Source organism: Bubalus bubalis, chromosome X (genome assembly GCF_019923935.1).
Source record: "Bubalus bubalis isolate 160015118507 breed Murrah chromosome X, NDDB_SH_1, whole genome shotgun sequence".
Classification (NCBI taxonomy): domain Eukaryota; kingdom Metazoa; phylum Chordata; class Mammalia; order Artiodactyla; family Bovidae; genus Bubalus; species Bubalus bubalis.
The window spans coordinates 29974393-29994523 of NC_059181.1; the positions used below are offsets into that span (position 1 = coordinate 29974393).

At 39.6% G+C, this 20131-nt stretch overlaps 1 protein-coding gene across 5 annotated transcripts in view; it reads left to right on the forward strand.

The window, feature by feature from the left end:
- Positions 1 to 20131, forward strand: part of GK (glycerol kinase) — a 76750-nt gene that overhangs the window by 16825 nt on the left and 39794 nt on the right. For 3 of the 5 annotated variants that reach the window (XM_025277045.2, XM_025277048.2, XM_025277046.2), the window contains exons 4-7: positions 5256 to 5333; positions 13389 to 13472; positions 17174 to 17250; positions 19800 to 19937. In XM_025277045.2, coding sequence (XP_025132830.1) covers positions 5256 to 5333; positions 13389 to 13472; positions 17174 to 17250; positions 19800 to 19937 — 377 coding nt within the window. The remainder of the gene's footprint in view (positions 1 to 5255; positions 5334 to 13388; positions 13473 to 17173; positions 17251 to 19799; positions 19938 to 20131) is intronic. The other 2 variants (XM_006056289.4, XM_006056290.4) reach the window with 1 other exon arrangement.

Genomic DNA, 20131 nt, shown 5'->3' on the forward strand with positions numbered 1-20131 from the left:
GGCACTGTCAAGAGCCAAGCTTTGGCTAGAGCTCTAGGTCACAGAAGCCTCATGATGTAAAGGATTTTCCATCACCCAAACCTAGTTGTGGATGAGGGGACAGGAAGCCATCACAGGTCGTGGAGCTCTTTAGTGGTGGATAACGTGCATGCTCAGCCACCCTGTCTCCTGGTCCAGTCCTGTCTTTCCTGAGCTACACAGATGTTAACCTCAAAATGGCTTGAGTTTTGAGTTCCAGTGTGGCAAATAAATGATTTTTTTTTCCCCACTAAAGAGTGACTCATTGATCACTTACCTGGTAATCACTGAGCTTATCATAGCTGGTTGTATTTCTTTTACAAACTCCAGTTTCATTGGTTTTAGTTGTCCTCATCAGCCGAAGAGTGTTGATTTCAGGTCCCTACAAACAAGGTCTCTAAAATCAGAGTTCACTTTCCAGTTTAACAGCTCACAGGAGCCCAAGACAAGTAAATAGGCTGCTGCTTTCCTTCTTGGCTTAGAGAGCTAGGCAGTTCTGTTTGCCTGTCACTGGACTGAAGGAAATACAAAGTATACAGACTGACTAGCGATTAGAAAGACTGAAATAATGCCATTTGCAGCAACATGGGTGGACATAGAGATTGTCATAGTGAATGGAGTAAGACAGAGAAAGAGAAATATTGTATGACATCCCTTATATATGGAATCTAAAAAGAAATGGTACAAGTAGAGTTCCTTACAAAACAGAGACTCACAGACTTAGAAAACGAACTCATGGTTGCCAAAGAGAAGGATAGGTGGAAGGGATAGTTAGGGAGTGTGGGATGGGCATATACACACTGGTGTATTTAAAAGAGATAACTAACAAGGACCTACTGTATAGCACAGGGAACTCTGCTCAGTGTTCTGTGACAGCCTGGAGGGGAGGGGAGTTTGGGGAAAAATGCATACAGGTATATGTATGGCTAAGTCCCTTTGCTGTTCACCTGAAACTATCTCAACATTGTTAATTGGCTATACCCCAATAAAAAATTTAAATAAAAAGTATACAGAGTGACAAAACCAGATAATCTCTTTCATCCTCTGTCAGGAGGTACAAACAGAACACAAAATACACTGTTACAAAGTTGAAAGCATCAAATCCTAAGTGATTAGATAGTAGTTCTCACACCCTTGCAAAACAAGGAAACCCCCACACCCACTGCCTCACCCTACTCAACACATCCACAGACATTTCCTTCACCTCTCAGACTTGGCCTCTCAGAAAAGGTATTCTTGGTCCCAAAGCACTTCTCAGCAGTAGCCAGATATCATTTGAAATTGTTACAACTTGCCATAAGCACACATCTTCCAGATGCTACTTTCTTAAAAAGCTTTATACTGCTTCCCACATGGAACTTCCAGTAGTCCCAGAGCCTTCCTCTAGGGATTGTATTATTTTGTGTGTGTGCACTCAGTTGTGTCTGACGCTATGCGACCGCATGGACATAGCCCACCAGGCTCCTCTGTCCATGGGATTCTCCAATCAAGAGTACTGGAGTGGGTTGCCATTTCCTCCTCCAGGGGATAGTCCTGACCCAGCGTCTCCTGCATTGGCAAGTGTACTCTTTACTGTGGAGCCACTTTCTTTTACTATGTGTGGTTTTCATTTTTTTTTTTCAGAAATATGTTCCAATTATAAATTATAACTTATTTTTAAATAAGTATGCATGTCATCTATAATTCTACAAAGACAACAATTATAACATTCTGGACTACTTCCAAAGGCTTTTTCCTCATTATATTTTCTTAACTGCAGTTATAACTTTTCATAGGCAATCTTAAGCAAAATTTAACCAGATTTTAAATGTATCATTTAACTTGTTAATTTTATAGTGACACTCAGTGTTGAGGAAAACAAAATCCTAAAAAAGTATCTGCCAGATACAAGAGTAATACATTGGGTATTTTATTTGTTTTGTTTGTTTGTTTTTGTTTTTTTATACAATGGGTTTTATATGTGCCAATGATTATAATATCTGTAGCTAAAAGACTTGTATGTCATATGCTCTTATTGTAGCTTGACTAGGGTGGCAAATTATGAAACCTAAACATGTATTCTGAAAAAGAGGGAATTAAAATTGGAAACTATTAAGATAAGTACCTGTGCAGTCAGACAAGGTTTCTTTCAGGAGCATAGAAAAACCTAGAGCATTTTAGGGTAAAAATGGCAAGTAATCAGCTTGTGAAGGAAGTTCAGAAGTTCAGAGACCTGTATCAGAGAAAGCAGTGCCAGAAGTGTTTGTGTCTGGAAGAAAGTTCTGAGAAAGCTGGTTCACTGGACTTTGTCTGCAAGAAAAGCACTTTTGCTTGGCACGAAGGAACCAAATTGAGAGAGAGGGGAAAGAAGGAGTAGTCAGAGTGGAACCTGTGACTGATGACTCAGATGGCAATAGCTCTAGATAATGTTCTAAATACCAGGTGAAAGAAAGTAAAAAGTGAAATCGCTCAGTCGTGTCCGACTCTTTGCGACCCAATGAACTGTAGCCTACCAGGATCCTCCATCCATGGGATTTTCTAGGCAAGAGTACTGGACTGGGTTGCCATTTCCTTCTCCAGGGGATCTTCCTGACCCAGGGATTGAACCCCGGTCTCCCACATTGTAGGCAGATGCTTTACTGTCTGAGCCACCAGGAAATGAGCCAATAAAGAAGGGTAGCCTGAAGGGCTTAGAATAGAAACTCCAAGATTGCAACTCAGGAAGCCGACAACTAGTTAACCACTAATTAATGCAGTGGGGAAGAATAGGAGAGTTTAGTAGAGCATGAATTCCTGATGAGTCCTCATGGTGAAGGTCACCTTAACAACCATTGCCAAGGTCCTGCTGAGGTCTCTAGCCTCTGCTGTGCCCACAGTGCTGCTAGGGAATTCCTTTACCTTTGAGTGTCCCACTTCGTTCAGTCCCATTCCTTGTGACTGACACTCCACTGTCTGCATAGCAATGATGACACTGAACGGCAGCCATAAGTAACATGTATGGAGTAGTTACTGTGTGCCAGGCACTGGTTTTTTTTTATTTATTTTTAATTGGAGGGTAATTGCTTTACAATATTGTGCTGGTTTCTGCCATATATCAACATGAACCGGCTGTGGCACTGTTTTAATAGGCATCAATTCCAGTTTCTCTTTTTGGAACCTGGTAAGGCTTACCTGGTGACTCAGATGGTAAAGAAGCTACCTGCAATGCAGGAGACCTGGGTTTGATCCTTGGGTCAGGAAGATCCCCTGGAGAAGGGAATGGCAACCCACTCCAAGTATTCTTGCCTGAGAAGTTTCATGGACAGAAGAGCCTGGTGGGCTACAGTCCATGGGGTTGCAAGAGTCAGACAGACTGAGTGACTAACACTTGCACTTTCAAGGTGGGAGTTATTGGTGATGTCCATTTAATAGAAGATAAAACTGAGACCCAGGGTTACACTGCTAGAAAGCAGAGGCAGCCTGGCTTTGGAGCCTGCGCTCTATTGAACAGTGCCCAATTGCACAATCCCCGTTTTAGCAGATCGCCTTGTATGCCACTTCATAGAGAAACATGTCTGTATCTCTTGCTCCTTTCCCTCCACCATGAGGTCAGCAAATAAGCTTCTGCCCTAGTGAAGCTCCTCCCTGGGTGTTAATCTCATCCCCTCTGTTACTGTAAGAATCAGGACGGTGTCCCATTCATTTCCAGACCCCTTCCTCCCCTACCCCCATATTCTTCTTTCTCTTCCTGTATTCCTGCAAACATTTTTGTCTTCCTTTTGTAAAAAAAAATCACCCCCAAATCTATTCCTTTCACCCTGTGCCTCTAAGTTTCCTGGTAATGGAATCTCATTCATCTTTGTATGTCTAGGCAAGGTGTTACAATGAGTAACTCTGCGTTGGATGAAGATGATTTAAAACAAGGGAGCTGCTTGTCCCCTTCAGATCTCTGTTGGTCAGAACATTGCTAGTGTGTTTATTCTGGGGTACAGTGTGAGTAATTTGGACAGATAGTTGCATGTTCCTAGGGGAGGTGGTGACGGGACTTTAAACCATGCCGTATGGAGGTGGGGGCAGTGGATCGAAATTGGATTGTTCAGCCTCGGCAAGGGAAGAGAAGCCTGGAGGGACAGAATAACTGCTTCAAGTGTGAAAGGCTGACCTGTGGAAGGAGTCACCTTATTCTTGTATCTCCAAAGAGTGTGGCAAAGATCGACAGGCAGAAGCGACGAGGAAAAGAATTTTTTTCAAATAGAAAAGCTGTGTGGCATAGATTGGTTTGCCTTGTGAAAGGTAGTATCTTTTCACTAGAAGGTGTCTGAATGGTCTCGTAACAGGCAATTCCAGAGATTTGAGCATAATATGGGTTGATTATATTGCCTTTAAGGTTAAATTCTGAAAGAGCCCTTTAGTCCAGCGTATGCAACTCTATGCATGTGGGGAGTATTAAGAAAAATATACCAATGCTCCGATGCTACCCCAGGTAGTTAAATGAAAATGTTTGCTCCAGGCCCTGGGCACTGGAATTCTATAAAAGCTCTGCAGTTGATTGTAATGTACAGCCAAGTCTGAAAACCTCCAATTTAGCTGAATCAAGCTAAACTGAATAAAATGGTATGGAATGGTATTTTACTTAGAGTAACTTACTGTAACTATAGCCCTTGAGTTGTATATAGGTTAGTATGAGGTAATTGCCATCACATATTGTACTTATACCTGATTCAAACTCTATGTCTTGTAAACTATTATTAAAATACATGAAAAAATTGAATTTCTAACTAACCATAATATGAGTTTACCCAGCATGAAGGATTCTATCGAAGGCTGTTTTTTTTTTAAATGCATATGTGTGTGTGCACACACACAGATGGAAATTTCTTGTAGCAGTTAGTAAATAAATGAATGAGGTTATTGTTGGTCGCCTCAGCATAATAAATAGGGTGTTGTAAACTGGGGAAGTTATTGCATTCCTTTTTTATAAGCCAACCTGGGAGTCTTTCTTTTCACTATTGATCTGGGTCTATGTCATGGTGTGCTGATAATAAAGAGGGAAGGAGTCTGTAGGAAAGAAAAAGAAGCTTGACTTGGAGGTTTGTTTTTCCTGGGGCCATTTGAAGAAAATCAACTCAATACCACTACTAATGTTCCAAATGTTTTTTTTTTTTCTTTTCCCCACATTGTTATGTTTACTTGTGCCTATATAAAAAAAAGAGAACTATCCTCAGATTTTTGCTTGGTTTTTTTTTTTAATTCTTTTCTGTTTAATTTTCTCTCAAAAGCTATTGGTGTCAGTAACCAGAGGGAAACCACTGTAGTCTGGGACAAGTTAACTGGAGAACCTCTCTACAACGCTGTGGGTAAGCTGTTGTGCGTGGATGTCAAATGCAAGGCCTTTTTCTACTTGCAGATGTGGTCATGCTAAAACATCTGGCTCAAAAAGCATGTAGTCATGTTTCCTATAATCTCAAAGAGTCTTCTAAGAAATGGGTTGTTATATATTTACCAGTTTCAGATAGTTATTCCCATGTTGAATTAACTCTTTCTTTTGCTCTCCCCTTCCTGATAATTTGTATTAGACAAATGAATCAGTATGGCTAGAACTTTTCGTGATCCCTGCTGTTTTTGACACCTAAAAGAGATTTTACCTCCTCCTCCCCTCAAAACTCAAGATTACACATGTTCCCAGTCCCATGTCTACCTCTCCGTAAAGTACTTGTGTACTTGTTCTTCCCATATAGGCACTTGAATCAACTCTACTGAGCTTATGAAAACAAAAATCTCATCATTTTAGCTCCTTCTGCTATAAACGTGGCTGTGTCCACAGGGTGGAAAGGCTGAATCTCAAACATACCACCATTAGATATCATGCTTTATTCAGTGGAAATAACCATGTATATTTTAGTCTCACTCTTAGCAGCATATGACAATTGAGCACTGAATGACACTCTCACTTACTAAAAGGAAGATTTTGTTCTAAATATACAATCACTAAAAGGCATCATTCTGTCACAAATAGAAAAGCACCATTTTTTGGTCAATAAAGTAACAGGTCATGGGTTGGGGAGTGGAGACAGAAGTTGTCAGAGATGGAATGATTTATGGAGTGAGCAATTTTTACTTTGCAGTTACTTTAGTGTAGATTGGAAAAAGTGACGTTCAAGCAGAAAATGTGCTTAAAAAGTGTTTTGTAAGAGTAGTGTGAATCCTTTGGAAAGAATCTTTATAAAAAATCAAGGTGTTTAATGTTACAGTGTTATAAGAAAGTATTTAGTATGTCTTCTGTACTGGTGATAAAAAACTAAAGATGCAAAGAAAAGGTGAAAGAATTGCAGCCAAAGGTCCTATTAGACAAAGTACCTCTTTTGAATCTTTATTTTCTTCTCATTCTCATGAGCAGCTCATTTTGAATATAAGGAGAATATTACAGTTTTAGTGACTAGGAGAGTATTTTTTCACAGACAAATGTTAGCCAACTTTTTATACAAGTTAGGGTTTTACTTTTTGTTTTCCCCCTCATGAAAGGAAGGGCCTACTCACAGAAACCAGAAAGTTCTTGTTAAACTGTAAACTTTGAATTGTAGAAATGCAGCTTTGGACTTTGAGTTGTCATTTTAAAATAATGCAACTAGGTTAGTTGAAGTTATACTTATAGTGAAGGATTTCAGTAAATATTTTGCCAGGAAGACTTTTTGTGATGTGCTTGTTTATTCATTCCTTTTTCTTCTACAATTTCTAGTTTTCTATTTAAAAAATATCAGGTGTTCAAAACAAGAATGACTGAAAACCAAGAGAAACAACTGACATTGCAAACAGACCCATAGGAAATCCTAATACTAGAGTTATCAGACTTTAACCATGATCTGCATGTTCAAGAAATTCATGGGGAAGATTGATAATCTTAGCAAACAATTAGAAATTTAAGGATAGAAATTTTATAATGGTATTAAACTCCATTGATGACTTTTACATCATATTAGACACAGCTGAGGCACAGACACACAAATGTTTAGAAAATGTAGAAAAGTAAGAGAAATATAGAGTAAGATAAGAAGGTTCAACATATTTTTAATTGGGGACCCAGAAGAAAAGGAAAGTGAGGAGAAAAGTTTTTCAAAACTGTTGAAAAATATGCCACCAATTCAAGAAGCACTATGAATCCCCAGGCAAAATATATACACAGAAAGCCATACACAAACATAGGCTGAGACCTAAAGATAAAAAGAATTTTATTTTATTTTATTATATTTTTTTCACAGTCTGGATGTATTATTTATTTATTTATTTTATTTTTAAACTTTACAAAATTGTATTAGTTTTGCCAAATATCAAAATGAATCTGCCACAGGTATACATGTGTTCCCCATCCTGAACCCTCCTCCCTCCTCCCTCCCCATACCATCCCTCTGGGTCGTCCCAGTGCACCAGCCCCAAGCATCCAGTATCCTGCATTAAACCTGGAATGGCAACTCGTTTCATACATGATATTTTACATGTTTCACTGCCATTCTCCCAAATCTTCCCACCCTGTCCCTCTCCCACAGAGTCCATAAGACTGTTCTATACATCAGTGTCTCTTTTGCTGTCTCGTACACAGGGTTATTGTTACCATCTTTCTAAATTCCATATATATGCATTAGTATACTGTATTGGTGTTTTTCTTTCTGGCTTACTTCACTCTGTATAATAGGCTCCAGCTTCATCCACCTCATTAGAACTGATTCAAATGTATTCTTTTTAATGGCTGAGTAATACTCCATTGTGTATATGTACCACAGCTTTCTTATCCATTCATCTGCTGATGGACATCTAGGTTGCTTCCATGTCCTGGCTATTATAAACAGTGCTGTGATGAACACTGGGGTACACGTGTCTCTTTCCCTTCTGGTTTCCTCAGTGTGTATGCCCAGCAGTGGGATTGCTGGATCATAAGGCAGTTCTATTTCCAGTTTTTTAAGGAATCTCCACACTGTTCTCCATAGTGGCTGTACTAGTTTGCATTCCCACCAACAGTGTAAGAGGGTTCCCTTTTCTCCACACCCTCTCCAGCATTTATTACTTGTAGACTTTTGGATCGCAGCCATTCTGACTGGTAAAAAGAATTTTAAAGTAGCCAGAGGACGTGACTTTGACGAGAGCAACACTAAAACTTCTAGCTGATTTCTCAATGGAAACAGAGTACAGCGGAATGAAATCTTTGAAGTGCTAAAAGAAAATAATATTCACCTAGAATTCTATATTTAGTGAAAATATCCTTAAGAAATGAAGGTAAAATATAAAGGCAATGACAAACCAAAACTTAGAAAAATCATTACAAGCAAACCCCTACTGAAAGAAAAACTAAACAGTTTTTTTCTGGTAAAAGGAAAAAAATGTTCTCAGGTAGAAATTCAGCAATGCAAGGAGGAATACAGAGGCCAAGAAAGAGAAAATATGTAGGTCATTCTAGCTGAATTTTGACTGTATAAAATAATAATGTATTGTGATGTTCAAAATATATTAAAATTTTAAATACTACATGGCAACAATAGTACATGAAAGGAATATTTAGTAGATGAGGTTAAAGTGTCTTGTGGTTCCAGTACTGTCAAGGATGCATGTTGTAGTCTCTAGGCTAAGCAGTAAAAGAGTAAATAATGTATAATAAAGGGGGAAAATGGCATTACTTTTAAAAAGAAGGCAGGAAAGGAAAGAAAAAGGAATAGAACCAGGAAGGAAGGACAAATAGGAAGCATTTAAATCCTACCATGTAAGTAAGGTAAAGTCCATATTAAAAAGGACAAGATTACTCTCTTCAGTAAAATCTAGCAAAGGAGTTAATTGAAACTGCTAATGAGCTGATGGGATTAGAACAGTAAGATTGGAGAGACAAATTGGCCAGACCTTTCAGAGGAAAGATACAACTGGTATGTTTGGAAATTGAATAGGGCATAAACATGAGGCAAAAATAAAACACGGCTATAAGATTTTTAGCCTGAGGAAACAGAAGGAAATTAAGTAATATTTAAAGAGTGCCAACATGAGAGAAAAATGACTTTCTCTCTTGGACAAGTTGAATATGGGACTTGGAATTAAAGCTCATTTCTGGACAATTAGAATTTGTGGCTCTGTTATAAAGAGATCGTTCAAAATGTAGACTTAAAAGTTGATAACAGGAACTTCCCTGGTGGTCCAGTGGGTAAGACTCCACGCTTCCAGTGCAAGGGGTGCAGGTTTGATCCCTGGTCAGGGAACTAAGATCCTGCGTGCCTTGTGGTGCATCCAAAAAAAAAAAAGTTGTTAATATAGTCTCAGTTTATTATAGATGAATTCACCATAAGAATGAAGGTTATGTTAATTTATGCAACTCAAGTTTAAGTGCCTTTCTGTAGACAGGTTCTGTGATGACTCCTAGGCAGATAGTGACAAACCAGGCAGTTACTATGCTTGCCTTGGTGACACAGAAGGCTAGGGGTAGAAATTTGGAGGCTAGACAAGGAAAGAGAATAGAAAAGGAGGACAGAGAGTAATTAGCTGGGAGGAGACGCCACTAAGTCATGACAAGGATAAATTCTGCCTCCAATTTTCTTCCACCCAGGAAATACTAAGGTGGCATATGTCCATGCAAGTTTTCAGTTGAGAATATCAACACAATATGAAATCTTTAGCAGCTTTATCTTGAAACAACATGAAAGGGAATTGATGAAAACAGAATCAGCTTTTTACATATCTTTGTCTTTGAGCTTCTTTGTCTTCATTTATATCATGGCCTGTGGGTTTTCAACTTTTTCCCTCTTTCTCTTTCTATATATTTTATTCCTTCCTTGTCCCTTCCTCATGTAAACCTTTTCTAACTCGATGCCTATCCTGTGCTTCTTCATTTTTCTCTCTGTTTACTTAGTAAATAATATAACCGATGAACAGTATTTGTTATAGGCAAGCACAAGAGAGGGACAGTCTTCTTTTTTTTATTGCTTTTTACTATGTCACCATTTTTATGGGGTCCTGGATAGGTAATCTACTCACTCAGCCCCTGTACAATAACAGAGAGGAGAAATTCGGGGTCCTATTAGTGGACATGAAACAGGCTTGGGGAAGACACTGAAGACCAAGACAGGCTATTTGTTCTTCCTTGTCATTAGGGTGTGTTTGTCGTTTGACATCTTTTCTAACGGTATGCTTATGAGATAGAAAAACATGCAAAGGTATCCATTGAGGCACAGATGGTCTGTTTCAGAAGCTTCATATTGTCTTAGCGTTTCTATGTTAGTTCTGTGATTGGCGAGGTGAACATTGGTATGGTACCCAAGGTGGAGATAAAAACACATCCCTCCTTCCTAGTCCCTGTGGCATGATGCAGCCGTTTACCATGATGGTCTCACAGGTGGATTGCAGCAGCTTTGTGGCCCTGGATCTGAAGCAGGCCTCTGCCTTCTCTCGCCTGTCTTTCATTTTCCTCATCCCTCTGACTTTTCTCTCTCCCTCTCAGCATTATCTTCATCAATATTTTCCAAAGAATTCCTTCCACTCCTCTCCCCACCATTTTTCTAAGCCTTTTCCTTCCAGAACCACCTTTTTTTTTTTTAGTGGTCTACAGGCTTTGCTGTCTTCTTAATAGTATTAAAAAGGAGGTTTATATTGACAAATGTACCACAGACTAAACCGATAAAGAAGCACAAAGCTCCACAGGTAGTTCAGATGTTGAGTGGGGGAAGGCTTGAAGCAACTGATATTTTTGCAAATTCATATACATATTTCACTGATGCTGCCGGGGAAACATTCTGGCTTGACTCAGATGGCCTGGCTCTTTCCCCACTTCTCGGCTAAGTTTCGTCACTCACTACTGAAGTTGCTTGGTGTGCACGGCAAGCCAAGTACAATAGGACCCTCATCGTGGTAGCTTTCTGTCGAACACAATTCAGGATTTAATGTCAAAATATTATTCATAGTAAGGACTAATATCCAGGGAGGCCAGAGTCACTGATGTGAGCCCTGTAGTATATTACAGAAAACCACCAATAAAAATCATGTGTCTCTCAACCATTATTCCTTCTTTAAATGGTATTACAAACATTTTTTCTAAGGTACTGGATTTAAAGTTTCCTGTGACACAGGACTCTTTATGCAGAGAGTGACAGTTTTAGACATTGGTCATTCCCTTTGCATTTTTAAAAATTTTTTGCATATTAGTTCACCCCAGGCCAATGATTAAATCTGGTTAGTCATCTGTTGAAATCTGAAGGAACCTTGATAAGCTCCATTCTTTTATCTTTTTTGGGAACTGGGATATGTTTCAGAGTATCAACATGAAAGAAAACCATAGCTGGCAAACTTCCTAAAACTCCTAAGCAGGCTTGGTCTTAAACAACAAAGGTGTGGTTTTGTATTGTATTGTTTTTCTTGGGAAGGGAGCAGGTTGTTATTTTTTGTTAAAATATGGAGTATTCCACTCTGTCACAATCCACTTATTTTTCGTTTTGTCATATCTGTTGTTACATAGTTCTTTGAATGCCTTACATCTCCTTCAATCCTGGGTAAAGAAATACTGCCATATTTTGTGGTGCTTGGATTCCTCAATTCTGCCAGTTTAAACAAAAAGAATCTAAATTAGAGTTCAACTTGGAGCTATGTTTTTTCATATTCTATTTAAGGCTATGACTTCTTCTTGGTTACATCTATATCATAGAGATTTAATTCTGGACTCAGACTCTGGGTTCAAATTCTGCCTTTTCCACTTACTGCCATTCTGTGCCTGTTTCCTGAGTGATTAACCTGGAGAAATTAAAAGCGGCCCTCATAGGCTTGAGGATCAATGAATTAATACACATGGGACACTTAAAACAATGCCTAGCAGACTATCAGGCTTCAGTAAGTGTTCAGAACGTGGCCACTATTCTGAATTGGCTGATGACCTTTTCAGTCCAGGAACGCCAGATGAAATGGCTGGTTTAAACAGCAGGTGTTCTTTCTTAGGGGAAACGCAGAGCCTACCAGGGGTCACATGCACTCACGTCAGCCATTGGCATCTTGACATTTATACACCTAAAAGCTGAAATAGGTTTCAGCCCCCAAATTTTGACATACATGTTTTCATTCACCGCCCCCTCCCCCAACTCTCCATTTTTCTTTTGGGCCCCACCTGATTTCAGAAAATGTCATCAGCTGAGGGACAGTCTCTTCCCCTTTACAAATGACCTCATACTCAGCTTAATTATAATAGTTTAACTTTTGGCTAATCACCATAACACATAGCAGTTAAATCTAGTTTCCTAGATTTAATGTCCATTGTGGGGAAAGCAACCCAATAACATTGAGTGTAACTGTCAGCAGTCCTTGCTTAGTTCTTCCATAACCTGTGGCCTTACCTTATCTCACTGTCAGGCTAGTAGCACCTCATAGCAAACCATCCCTAGGAGCTGTATTATTTGCCTTTGCTTCTAGTCAACTGAAAATAATTTAGATGATCTCTAGTGTGGTTTCCCCCCACCCTTTGGTACATTTCCCTTCTATTGTTATGACTAACCAAAACTGATTCAAATTTCTAAATATTCTAAAACAGATTTCTTCCCCTATACTCTTTACTACATCACTCAATTAACCTTGACCCATGGGCTTTGAGGCAACTGCATTTTTCTTTACTCTTAAAATTTTGTTTTTCAGAACAAACTAAATCTATGAGACATATATTGGATATGACTTCATTTAATACAAAGACAAATTCCAGGTCACCTAAGTTGGGTTTTTGGAACCTATTCATTTGATGGTGGGAACCATTTAAATCCAGTTTATTTAGTCTAAGTAAGGGATGTGTTTTCTAGAAACAGGCTGTATGGTGTTCTGGACTCTGTTTTCCTTCCGATGTTTTTCTGAATCACTTTGGGACTGAGCAATTCCCTGTTCCCTCTAGACATGCTGTTGCTTTCTGTGGACTTTTCCTCCTGCCACCCTTCCAGGGAAGTGCTTTCCTGGGGCACTGCCTTCCCAAAGCCACTTGTCTTCCTATGGGTGCCCTGCCCACTTCTGCAGAGACGAGCAGTTCCCTTAACATTCCACTCATACGTCCCCTAGTGATGCACTCACTCACTGCATCACACAGCATTTCAGTTCTGCAGTTGGGTCAGCAGTCAATAACCAACTGAGCCAGACACAGACTGTGTGGCCAGGTAGGGAAGAGTCATCTGAACAAGAGGCAGGAATTGACCTGATCTTTGTCCAGCCGGAAATGCTATTGAACCAGAGACTGACTGGACAGCCTCTGTTCCCCTTCTGCTCCACGTCTCTTCCTTACCTTTTTCTACACTCAAATGGGTAGAAGACTGTTCATTGATGAACTTGCCCATGTGAGCCCACATGTCCTAAATGGTCAGGAAGAGAACGCAAACCTTGAACCTGGCCATCTCTAGCATGAATTGCCATTATTTCTCCTAATGCTCCAGCTGCTCCAGTTTCTCCTGGTCCTTCAGATCCAGCTGCCGTTGTTCCCTCTGGCTCTTCAGTTCCAGCTGCTGGCGCTTCCTCAGGTATTGGTGCTCTGGCTCTTGCTCACGCCCCAGCTTCCAACTCCGACGTGTTGGGGAAAATTGACTGCTGCTGTTGGTTCTGGATCTAGCACCTCTTCTGATTGTTCTCAGAAATTACCTCCACATGGGGCTTAGTCCTCCTGCTCGGGATCTTCTCTTTGGCTTTTGGTCTCTTATTCTGCTCATGTAATTCTGCCATCTTAGCTCCTTTAATGAGTTTTCTAATTTTCCTTTGTTCTTAATTCAATTAATTTCAAGCATTTGTGTATTGCTTGGTAGTGTACCAACCACTGACATTTTCCTCTTTGGCAGTTTTACTAATTCATTCCATGTATTCTAATCACTTTATACTTGAGTTATAAAAACAAAAATTCTGCCAGCCTTCCATGATCATGGGATAATGGAAGGAGAGGGACTTCTGAAACCAGCTAGTCTAAACTGCCTTATTTTATATTTTGGAAACCCAGGTCCTAAAGGGAAATGAGACTTGCTTGAGTCACATAGCTTGTTGGCGGCCAAGTCAAAAATGTAGATTTCACCTCCAGTGTTTTGACTCTCTTCAGTTCATTCTATGGATACCAGATACTGGTACCAGATACCAGTACTGTGGGTACTTCGAAGCTTTTAAGGGAGGAGCATGGTGCCCCGTTAACTTAAGTAGTCCTTGTCCAAGAGCAGTGGAGTCACAGAGCCACTTGATCATCAGTGTGTGTCTAGTTTTGTTTTGAAATTAACAATTGGAACAAATTCAGTGTCCTAAAGAACATGCCCTAAAAAAGAGGTTCTCAAGCTTGAGCAGAACACGGAATAACACAGGTAGGAGGACTCAGGCTCTCCTTGCCTGGACTCACAACCAGATTCCTACAATGCAGGGACTTCCCTGGTGGTTAAGACTCCACACTTCTACTACAGGGGGTGCGGGTTCATTTCCCTGGTTGGGGAACTGAGATCCCACATGCCATGCAGCATGGCCACAAAAGGAAAAAAATAAAATAAGAATCCTCTGATGTAGGGACCAGGATGTGATTTCAAAGTTTTCCAGGTGCTTCAGGTGAGCTTTCTGGATCAGAACCACTGCTGTTGAGTCTCGCAGTGTTTCTTAAAGAGAGGACATTTATTTAAAAGGTGTAATTTCTGGGCCCCCTCCCCAGAACTATTGTCCTAGAATTTCTGACAGTGGGATTTATCTTTAAACTCCCTAGTAATTTTTATGTCCATTAAAATATAGAAAAATGCTGATCTGGAAGGCTTTGAATCAGTAAGCAAAAAAAGCCTAAAGCCTAGAGCAGTGTCACTTGATAAAAAATAAATTTTGCCTCATGATTCAGCAAACCAGCATAACTAAAACAAAGTTTCATAAGTCAATATTTATCCTGCTGAGTTCAGTGAATGTTGACATTTTCCATCCTAACCCATCTTATTTCATTTTTTTTTTTGCATAGGTAATCAAATTTACATTGATTTTTAAACCCCTAGCCCATTGTAGTTTGAAACATGGAGGACTGAGATGTGTTTGTGAATTCTACCTGTCACAGATTTAAAACTTTTCTCTAGAATGCCTCTACTTTGCCCAACTACTCTGGTCCAGCCGTTAACACCTGCTAGGGTTGCTTGCCTATGAGGAAGGTCCACTTGGGTCACAGTCACACACCACTGCCTCTGTGGACAAAGTGGATAGATTGTCATTTTCCCTGGACACAGGAGACCTTGGAGACTCCATGATGCTTCTGCTAATGGCTTGTATCCATCCCAGGGCAAGTCATAGAAAAGTCAGCCCCAACTAAAATGAAGTTATAAGGGGAAAAAAACAGGAGTTCTGTGAGTAGTTTTGTTCAGGGGCTGTTTGATTCCTGGGTCAGACAGTATCACCTGGGTCCCCCACCAGTCTGTCTCTTTGAGGTTGACTCCAGTTGTGGCTGATTCAGCTCTCTTCCAGGGCGCAGCAGGTCCCAGCTGCACACTCCCAAGCTGAGCTGAGAACAGGGACTCTTGCAGACTAAGCACAAAAATCAATCATTGGGCACAAGATCCTAGAGCCAAGGGTAGGGTGGAATCTCAGGCTGAGGTTGAAGGAGGGGTGGTTTCCTAAAGAGAATCAGAGCTACAGCTCCCGGCAGCAAAAAGAATGGATGCCTGGCAGCAAAAAGCAGGGGTCACTGCTTGGCCATGTATTTCCATGGGCTTCCTCTTTGCCTCCTGTTTCCTTGGTGATGAAGAGCCTTGTTTTTTACTTTGGAAACCAGTATAGCAGGGGTCCCCAACCCCCAGGCCGTGGATCAGTACTGGTCCGTGACCAGTTAGGAATTGGGCCACACAACAGGAGGTGGATGGAGGCCAAGCAAGCAAGCAAGCAAAGCTTCACCTGTATTTACAGCCGCTCTCCATCCCTCACATTACTGCCTCTGTCAGATCAACAACAGCATTAGATTCTCGTAGGAGCTCGAACCCTACTGCACTTGAATCATCACCCCTCTCCCCCTCCCTGGTCCTGGAACAAATTGTCTTCCATGAAACCAGTCCTTGGTGCCAAAAAGATTGGGGACCACAGCAGTATAGTATCCTGAAGTCCCTGATTCAATTCTCCTGCAAAGTAGCCACCATCAAAATCAAGCACAGACTGCCCTCAAGGGAAATAATGCTTTAAGTAATTAAAAAGAATTGATTAAAATCCACAACAGGAAGTAACTGGTTTTTAAATGAAGAGAAAGGCATAGTATAGTTAAGGGTGAACCAAACTAGACAATAACTGCCAGCACTCACATGGGTAGCAGACAAGCATGCATGATCTTCCTGGTGCCCTTTAAATAGACTGTTTTCAGGAGGCATCTGAGCATAGTCAGTGCCTAAAAATATCGAGTGAGCACTCACATATTCAAAGTTACAAAAGTTTGGTTCAGAACTGAAATCTGACAAATAAAGCTCAGCTGATACTATTGTTTATCTTTCACAATTGCTTTGTATATCCTTTAATGCGTTCTCTTTCTCAAGCCTTCTGTCGTAAATCAGAACACAACTTCCTACTTAGGGAGATCAGAAAGCGAGTGATAGTTACTCAGTGAAAACAAGGTTGATCTGTTAAAGTGGAGAGTTTACTTTATAATCTAGCAAGGAGAAAGAATGGTGACCTTTAAATGATTCGTGTAATGATTCTGGATTCTAGTCTACTTTGAAAGAGTTTAATATAAGCATTCTGTACATAAGCAAATGAATCTAATTTTTCCCCTCTATAATAGTGTCAGGTTCTCTACTTTGTCACAAATTGCTACCCAGTTTTTCCAAGGTACAGCCTTTTATACCTAGTACAGTGATCCTGAGTTGTGCATTTTGCCCTGGCAACTAGCCTGCCTTGCATTTAGATTTTTTTCTGCACTCGTGTATGCATAAAAAGTCCATATCCAAAACAGTTTTTTCATCTTTTTCTATAAAAAGGATACAAAATCAGCACCCTAAGGTATGTATTATTCTCCTAACTTGGTCTATAATTTTGCATAAAAGCTTTAAGTTCTCCCTCATAAATTTATCCTCTCTTCTAACAATATGCCCATTCATTTCTAATTTTCTAATTTCTGTCTTTGGTAAGCTACAGCATTTTAATTGCTTATAGAAACTAATCGGTCTCCTATCCTTGACAGTGATTTCATTAAGGTCTGATTTTTTTAAAATCAAGTTTTTCATATTTATTATTGTGTTTTGATCTATAGTGTGGCTTGATCTAAGAACCCAGTCTACTGTTGAGAGTCTTAGTAAAAGAATCCCAGGAAATAATAACTTTGTCAAGGTAAGAGATCTCTTCAAAAATATGCTATTAAAATGCTCATTTAACAGAAAAAAAGCTTGGAGATTTCACCAGTCTTTCTGTCTTATTGCACAATTGTTATTTAATACAATTTATAGAATATTTCTCTACAGATAATTACCTGTCTTCCTTGCCCTGTGGTTAATTGGAGAAATAATGTTCCAAGATAAATAGGCTGGAGGGGATGATAAAGTGTCCCAGTGGCTTAAACCATACTCTCTAGGGAGTGCTTCTATAATTCCACCATGCTTTCCAGATCCTTCTCTCTTGCTTTTTCACCATCCATCAAAGAAAGTTCTGGGTGCTTTTGAGGTTTTAGGCATCTGGACTCAGGGAGAGAAAGTAGAATACACTCCAGCCTTTACGTGAATTCCTCTTCCAATTTTCTTCACATGAAGATGCCAAAAAATTGCCTAGTTTTCGGTCCTTATATAGATCTCTCTTCAGACAAACGGGGAGAAAAATTTTGAAACAGGTGAGGTACTTTTGTTAGCAAGGTCAAGTTCTCCTAGTATCCAAAAGGAAATTCCAGAGTTTTTTGTTTGTTTGATTTTTGGTTTGTTTGTTTGGGGCTTTTGGTTTATTCCCTTTATATTTGTCAGTGGGACTCTTAAATGGTAGTTTCTTGTGGTTGTTGATTCTGAAAGTGAAAGTGTGAAAGTGAAAGTCACTCAGTCATGTCTGACTCTGCGACCCCATGGACTAATACAGTCCGTGGAGTTCTCCAGGCCAGAATACTGGAGTGGGTAGCCTTTCCATTCTGGGTTGGGATCTTCCCAACCCAGGGATTGAACCCAAGTCTCCTGCATTGCAGGCGGATTTTTTACCAGCTGAGCCACAGTTCAGTTCAGTTCAGTCGCTCAGTCGTGTCTGACTCTTTGCGACCCCATGAACCACAGCATGCCAGGCCTCCCTGTCCATCACCAACTCTCAGAGTCCACCCAAACTCATGTCCATTGAGTCGGTGATGCCATCCAACCATCTCATCCTCTCTCGTCCCCTTCTCCTCCTGCCCTCAATCTTTCCCAGCATCAGGGTCTTTTCAAATGTGTCAGCTCTTTGCATCAGGTGACCAAAGGATTGGAGTTTCAGCTTCAACATCAGTCCTACCAATGAACACCCAGGACTGATCTCCTTTAAGATGGACTGGTTGGATCTCCTTGCAGTCCAAGGGACTCTCAAGAGTCTTCTCCAACACCACAGTTCAAAAGCATCAATTCTTCAGTGCTCAGCTTTCCTTATAGTCCAACTTTCACATCCACACATGACTACTGGAAAAACCATAGCTTTGACTAGACAGACATTTGTTGGCAAAGTAATGTCTCTGCTTTTTAATATGCTACCTTACTCTTTGGTTTGTGGGATGACCCTTGGTCCCTCAAATGAAAGAAGCATATGTTATTTCTATTATTTCTAAAGCCCATATGTCATTTCTATTATAATTTTTGAGCATGGATCTTTTCACAGTAAACTGTGAGCTAAGATTCTTAACTTACAAGGTTGCATTACAGTGTTAAATAGAGATTTTTTACTATGCATATCCATGGGAGGTGAGAAGGAAAAGGGATCACTTCCTGCAGTTAGGTGAGGTGCTAAATGAGAATGGGGATTGAGAAGGAAAAGATAGTTGCATTATTTTGATGTATTTTTTTAATCACTTTCACCAGCCCTTCTAAATATAGTGTTTAATATGATAACTAAAATGAATTGGACTGGATCCATTCTCAAGGAAACCTGTGTTTCATTTTTACCCTCTATCCTTTATTCAGTTAACCTTCCCTTTGTTGAATGTATTTGTGGAATTTATGCAAACTCAATCTTTATATATATATACACACACACACACACTATGTAAATTAATTGAAGTAACTTTGGTTTGTAAAATCATATAAGTTTCATGTGTACAACACTGTATTTCAACTGGCAACTACTTTCTTAAATAGAACAACTTTGAGTTGCTTTTATCTGGCGTGTCTTTGAGCTCTATCGTCCACCAATTTTATGTTATTTGAATATGTATGTGTGTTTGACTATGTATTTATTATATTTTTAGCACACAAATATATTGTTTTTGTTAAGTCTAATCTATCTTAAAACAATCTTCTGATTGTGGTCATTAGTTTATGAATTGATAAACTTGCACTCTGATTTTTAATAGTTTTAAATATTAATTTCACTGAATATAAAATAAAAGGCAGGGTTTGGGACTAGGTTCTGTGTGTAATACTAACTTATCACAAAAGTTAACATCTGTGGCTGAGCTATCTAGGTTTCAGGGCATGTGTCATTTAATTTTCTCTTTATCTGGCTACATGGATGCTCTTTGAACTGCAAACATATCACTCTGATTTTTGTTCACCAACATGCTTTCCTGTGCCACGAGATAGGAAAAGTGTTTTTTATCCATAATACTTTGAGATTGCCTTTAGGGTCATTGCATATTTTGTAATTTGTTGACCTTTTTGATTTGGTGTTTTATTTTAAGCTGTTATGAGTTTCATTTCCTGGCTGAATGTCATAACTGTTTTTAGTCCAAGACAGGCCTTCCACTTAGCACTTATTTCAGTGCGGTGAAGCTTCGTTGGCTCCTTGACAATGTGAGAAAAGTTCAAAAGGCCGTTGAAGAAGATAGAGCTCTTTTTGGGACCATTGATTCATGGCTTATTTGGGTATGTTTAAAAATCATGTATGTATGGAAAACATTTTTAAATTGCTTATCTTTTTTCTATGGAGAGTTTCAAACTTCTTAGTTGGTAGCATCATTAAGAAAAGCCACTCAAGAAATAGCAGAAAATTTCAGCTGCCATTTGAGAGGCATTTTTGGCTACTTCCTTTTGATTTTTTCTTGCCTTGTTTCAGTAAA